Source organism: Platalea leucorodia (assembly GCF_965183815.1).
Source record: "Platalea leucorodia genome assembly, chromosome: Z".
Classification (NCBI taxonomy): Eukaryota; Metazoa; Chordata; class Aves; order Pelecaniformes; family Threskiornithidae; genus Platalea; species Platalea leucorodia.
Window position 1 is genome coordinate 24,586,197 of NC_138858.1, and position 6,904 is coordinate 24,593,100.

The 6,904-nt window shown below is 39.2% G+C and overlaps 1 protein-coding gene across 1 annotated transcript in view; it reads left to right on the plus strand.

The window, feature by feature from the left end:
• Positions 1-238: 238 nt before the first annotated feature.
• LOC309602089 (erbin-like) overlaps positions 239-6,904 on the plus strand; it is a gene marked incomplete at its 5' end in the record, with an annotated part of 33,480 nt that continues 26,814 nt past the window's right edge. The window contains one exon of the mRNA XM_082335394.1: positions 239-481. Coding sequence (XP_082191520.1) covers positions 239-481 — 243 coding nt within the window. The remainder of the gene's footprint in view (positions 482-6,904) is intronic.

Genomic DNA, 6,904 nt, shown 5'->3' on the forward strand with positions numbered 1-6,904 from the left:
GGGCGTGTCCCGTGCGCGCGGAGGCGCGCTCCCGCCTCTGCCCCGGCGGCGGCCTGCAGCGGGGCCTGCTCCCGCTCCCGCTCCCGCTCCCGGTCCGGTCGGGGGGGCCCGGCAGCCGCTGGGGACGGGGAGGCCCCTGCGGTCTGGTGCAGGTGCCGCCGTTTTACCCCCGCGGTTTTGGCGTAGTTCGCCTGCTGCAGGGGCACGTCGGTTGCCCAGGCAAATTCAGTCCCGGGTGATGATAAAGTTTCCTCGGGCGTCAGCAGCTCAGCTTCCTAATTTAATAATTGCCCATGTTATATCCAAACCTCTGGAACGATTGATCGCGTATCAGGCGTCCATCATCTTCGGCGCGCGGCCGTGCCAGCCGCTGCCGCCCCATCGCGCCGCGCGCCCGAGCTTGCGGTTACCTGGAGCGGGGGGAGCAAACACCCCTGGGGGAAAAACTAACGACCTCCACCCAAACATGGTGCTCGGAAAGGTTACGCTGAGCTTCAGTGCAAACAACAACAATCAAAATAATGCCACGCATACATAGTCGCGGTGTTCCACATAAACCCCGGAATACTGTTGTATTTTCTCTTGGAGTCTTTCAAGACCCTCTGTACAATCCGACGGCACTGAAAACGCCGCTGGCTCTAACACAGTCACGTACAAATGCGCGTGCAAGGCAGCCGGTGGCTCTGCTGCAGGTCACACGACTCCAGTGTTGGTGGTGTTGGATCGCAACGGTGCATGGGTGGAAATGTTTTTCTGTTTAATTTCCTTGATTGTCTGAAATGGGTATTTGATAACCTATTGTGTACGCAATATGCCATTTTAACAGTCCCGGAGCCTGGGGTTCTGCTCGGCCGCAAAACGGCGCACGAAGCTGACAGCAGGGTGGATTTGTACATGCTGCTCACCTTATGCTCCTTAATTGCGTTCTGCAGAGACCACATCTAAGGACAGAGGTAGTTTTGTTTTCACGCCCATTTAATCCCTGGCTTCTCTACCGGGAGTGCCACCAACTAAGCTGGGATAGTGCTTTAGTATGATAATCTGTTTACTGAGAAATAGACAAAAGGCTAAAAAATGCCATCTTACATGAGCTGTTGAACAGCAAAGGAAAATGGTGTGTCGGGTTAGTATTGACCTGCATTGACCTGATTTTAGCATACAACTAGATGTGAAAAGTCCTTTAAACCCTCACCAGACCCTGAAAGTAACTCCGGTTGGCACTTCCTGTTCAGGATCGTTAGCTGCTTCATCCAGTTCCTTACGGGGCTTTGGATGAAGAAGGTTTACTCTTCAGCAACAAAACATACAGTTGATCACATTTGTAGAAGTCCACGATGTTTAACACCACTGTTATTTATTGAAAACTTCTTGTCTGTCTATGGGAATCTTATGTTCGAGTACCCAATTTGTATCCAGATATAGAAGATAAGCATGCATTTCTACTAGGGTAATAATATTCACTTATTGCTTCTTTACTTTTCTATGAATCCTCTCTCCATCTGTACAGAACATACAGTCCTCTTTGGGGATTACATCTATGCCTAGATTGAAATAATTAAACTAAATTAAATGCAACCATCAGAGTTTGTAAAAAATAAAATTATATGAGTATATATATTTCCCTAGACATTAAATCACTTCCATTTCTTCTTGTTCAGATAAGCCATTTTCTCCAAATGAGTCAGCTTTGGACTAAGGCCAGGTATGAGAACTTCACCCCCACTGACAACAGATTTTAAATTTCTCACTATAGTGCACTGCACTGGTGCTATAATAGAATTACTTATTGTTTTATCTCATGCAAACAATTGATCATTCCTGTCTAATACCCAATAATGTATCCTTATCATAGTTAATATGAATGGCTCTCTGTAACTGATGTCCTCCGTCATGAACTCTTCAAGGCACCTCTTTTATGCTTGAATTATCATAACTTTTTTTAATCTGAAAATGTTCTTTGGCAATGTTTACTGCAAATTGCCCAATGCATTTATTAATGCAGCAGAGTAATAGATGTGTGTGGGTAATTTATAGCAACTGTTGCTCCCATGGTGAATCTACCATAACGTTAGTTTCAAGGTAAGACACTATTTCATTTACAGTTTTAGCCATCAAAAATAAAAGCCTAGACAAAGTCTGCTGAACCTATAGCTGGCTAGACCACAGCTCCTGAAGACACTTTACATAGACAAGATACAACTACCTATACAAATTAAGAAAATACCAGGATTTATCCCAGGGATTTAAACGTGCTATAAATATCAAGACAGTATTTAGATTACAACTTCAGCAGAGTCCCCAGCAACATTAATTCCCAGAGTTGCTATCCCAGTTACTAAATAATTACAGATTAAGTGCACAAAGTACAAAATACAGAGTTACATAATGAGTCTTTCAAGTGAGACTACGTAAGTGATCCCACTGAAGGTTTAAATTCTTTATGCACGATTTCACGGTAGACACCAAGACCAAACTCCTCTCATTCAAATTTCTATTTTTATATTTGAACAGGAACACTAGTAAATACTGCAACAACATGCAGCTAAACTGAAAGAACAGTTGGTGAAACAGCCGCCTCTGTGTGTTGTCCCTTTCAAGAGTTCAATGGCGTGAACAACATATGCATAGTTTTTCAGAGTAACAGGGTTTAATTGCTGCTTTTCCCTATTGTTACTACTGTTGTTCGTTACGTTCGTGCGCTTCCACTTTTCCAAGAGCTAGATTGAAGGGCCTCCAGGGTAAGCGCTTCTGCTTATTAAATGCTCAGGTAGTGACTTGAATGGTGGATTTTAACCTGATTTGAATTGGGACTTCTGGACATCATTGCAATATAAACATTAAATAATAATTACTGGAAGTAATAACTGCCTGAAAGACATAAAAAGACAGTAAGTAATCTTTTCTTTAAGAAGTATATGTTGAAGTTTATTTTAGATACTCCATAATTTAAATTTGCACATTGTCCATTCAAAATGTCTTACTGTAACATTTTCTGAATTGACCTGATTCACAGCTGGATTATACCACATTTATGCTGGTGAAATCAACACAAAACTGGTATAACTCAGTGGCAATTAAGTCTTAGAAGTTTATTGTTATGAATTCCTAAATGCATAATGCCTGTCTACTATATTTAAAGAGAGGCAAAGTAAACAACCTCTGTTCAGTCTAACTTTGATACAATCCCAAATTTACACTGGTTAAATATTGCATTACACCATACAAAGTTTTCTCTGTATTTGGTTGCATTATTTTTCAAACATCAAACAGAGCGATGAACGTAAATGTATTGTGTGACTAAGTTTTGGAGTATTACGCAAGTACCAATAGAAAACCTTTGTAACACCACAATCTATTTTGTATATGCTGTGCTCTAGAAATGGTTAGGAATGTTTTAGAGTTATTTTTAAACATTTTATTGTGACTTTTTGTTTGTATTTCTCTTCCTTGGTTACCATGGGTGAGCTCCTGAGCTCTGACTGAGGAACACTTGGCACAGCGTTTCACATGGAGGAGAAAAGACAAAAAGGTGGTGTTAAGGCACCTTTACTCTTGCCTGATTTGGACTGCTTTGCTCCTGGACAGTGTCCTTAACACTGACTTTAAGCTGTGCAGCAGACTCTTAGCCTAAGAGTCTGTTTTGACAGCTGATGCCCCCACATAAATCTTGCGCTGGTCAAAACAAACAGCAAGGAATGAAAATGCAGCCATGCCGTCTGAGGACATGGACATCTGCGGATCGCAACCATCAATCCTTTGCTCGCAAGGTCCTGTAGAGTTCCTTCTGGCCACGCTGCAGACAAAGAGCTAAACATGAAGTTGGCAGAAAGAGCCAACTGTGAAGTTGCCTAAAATAAGCCATGTGCTCAGTTTTTTGCCTATGCATTTTCCCTTTGCATTTTGCCTATGCAGCGACAATCATTTTGGACTGCCTTTGGTAAGGTTTGCGGATCCAAAAAGGGTAACAGTGAATGCTGCTGAGGATATTTGTGTCCAAAAAGCAATCCTAAAATAATACTGCAGCAACTTCTAATCAGATCTGGAATAGCTTTTCTGTAGGAAATCAGTTATGCTAGCTCTATACTAGTTGTATTGCTGTTCCAAGGTCGGTAATTGCTGCTGCATCCGGTAGGAAAACTATCACTCTTCTATCTCTCCACTGGTAGGAAAGAAGAATTTCTGTGGCAAGTTTGTTTAAAATGAATTATGGTGGGTTTTTTAAGCTGATGAAAACCCATGAGAATGTGTTCTGGAGTAACAAGTTGGTGAATAGGTGATGCGTAAATAGACACTGTAAATGTTATCGCAAATATCAGTCCAGAATTATTCTATACAGGTACATTTATGATGATACCCATCATGCTAACCATTAAATAAATCCAGATTTCTCTAATTGTAGGGTGAATTGCATTTATTTTACATTTTATGGCTTCCTTATCTCTATTCTGACCATTAATTTTTCTTAGAAGGGGCTAACGCTGGCAATACAAATCTCTTAGTAGTTTTTAGCAACACTGCTGTATATGTGCACACTTAACAAATTCCCTACTTTTTCCTAGTCATCTTATTTTCTCTGAATAATGTCAGTCATGTGAAAATGAAGACTAACAATATGTGAATTCCTGGCTTCAGTGTTGGCTCGGTGATATTTAAAGTTCAATTTCTTATGGGCCACGATGTTTGGAACCACAGGTTAAATCCTTTTGAAGCAAGCTGCTGCAGACAGTCCAGTGAGATGAACTATCCTGTCTCTAGGCCTGTTACACTAATAGATTGTACCTTAAGGAAAGAGGTTTTGATTTGTAGAAAAGCTGCTGTGGAACATTCTTAGGAGAGTTCAAAAACTAATCCTTTCGATTGTCCTCCATCGGCAAAATAGGGTTCACGATAAAAGATTACTTTCGTTTGGGGAAAATAATTGTTTTTTTCAGAACCTGTTAAAACAGTTGTAGATTTTTTTCATTATATAAGAAATTCAATTTTAAGTGCAATTAAACAAGAATCAGTTTGTCTTCTCTGTTTCTCTTGTTTATGAAGTCTTCAGTTATCTCTCTTTAGTTATTTTTTTCCTTTTCTTCTCCCCATTCAACAAATATAAATGACAGAGTTCTAAGTGCTAAGAAATGTTCTCCTTTTTAAAGTATTTTATCCCTTCTCCTTTGAAGAAACAAAATAGAAAAGATTGCATTTGTATGACTAGCATAACTGAAAACCGTTGCAGACATTTTTAATTTTTCTTTGGCAAGAATGGTTTCAGAGTGGCTTTTTACAATCTAAAATAGACATTTTTTCAGTTATATCTGTCCTAAGTTCTAAGGCATGGTAGTTGCAAACAATAAAACTAAAGTAATATTTTTAATGTTTTAATTCACAGGTTTCATCTACTGGTTTCCTCCATCACACGGGTATTTTAATACAAGCCTTACATGGCAGGTATGAGTATTATGCTGCATCAGTAAGGAAATAGTGACTTTCCAGGCCACAGAGGTGAAAAAGTTGTATATTAACTCATTTCCATGCCTGCAAACAAGTAAAAGCTCTCAACAGAGAAAGTGGCTTTACCACGTGCTTTGAGAAGTGCACTTTAGTCTAGAGCTGTAATTACTCTTTATTACGATTTCTATAAATAAAATCTTCTAAATATTTTACTTAGTTTAACGAAGGTTGCGAAAATGCATAGACTCTGATTAGCCGTGCTATTAGCAACATAGCAGAGTTTACAACTGAAGCATCCTGACAGCATCAACTCAACACATTTTCATGAACATATTTCCAAGTGTTGTGATTAGATAGTGTACATTCACATTAAATGGACACGCAACTTTGGCGAGAAAGCCTCCCTTTGAATTTGCACAGAAAAGATTTCATCAATAAAAGAAATAGCCTTGTTCTTTACTCTTGGTGAGACAAATCCACTTAAATCTAAATACAGGTGGCACAGAAACCTCTCAGTTCATGCAAAAACGTTTGGTGTAAAATACAGTTCCTGTTATGAGGCCTTTAGGGTTGTTTTTTCCAACCTTCATGTAGTGGTCTGTCTTTCGCTGAAGTTAAAATTTATTGTATTATTTCTCTCTTCCTCCCATACCCATTCAATTTCCTGTAAAAGTAGGAGAGAAGGGTTTCAATTAAAAGTTTATCTCGCTTCTGTGCATTTTGAGAGTACAGTTATGATTCCATGGCCTTTACACTGTGTGATACAAATGAGACAAGGTTTGTAAAAGAGGTGATATCTTTAATTAGGTCAACTGATAGAATTGGAGAAAACAAACAAAATTTTTGACTTGACTGACATCCATTAATCAGATCTGACAAGTAGCAAAATCCAAACTAAATACAAGTGGGATGTGATTGTTCTTAGTATAATAAAATTATTTTAATCAGTTAAACCACTGGAGAGAAAACAGTTGCTAACATGAATGTACAGGGATGAACCAGCAAGAAAACTGTAAGCTTTAAGAACGATGTCGCTACTGAGTCCATGATTTGTTTATCCACCGTTAAGAACTTAGTTCCCAGGATTATTTTTTAAACATGACTTGTGGGTCCCCTGTGAGGACCTGGACTGTGCAAGAGGTGGAATATTTTCTTTATAAAAAAAATATTCTACTCTCCTTTGCTGTGTTTTGTCCTTAGTCAGTTATCTGTCTGAGTTCATTGTAGTGAATAATGGTTGATTAGTTTCATGCACGTAATTCTCATGAGGGTATACAATGTGTTTAGTGTAATATATCATGTTTTTAAAAGTGTATGAAGAAGACCCATGGAAATTAATAGTTCTTTTGGGCACTGACATCAATTATGTTAAATACATTGGTATTCATGAATTTTGCATTTGCTGTGCCAGCAAGGTTTGGTTCTAATGAGTGTTTGTTAGTACAGGGGAAATCTGCTTTGGATTGTG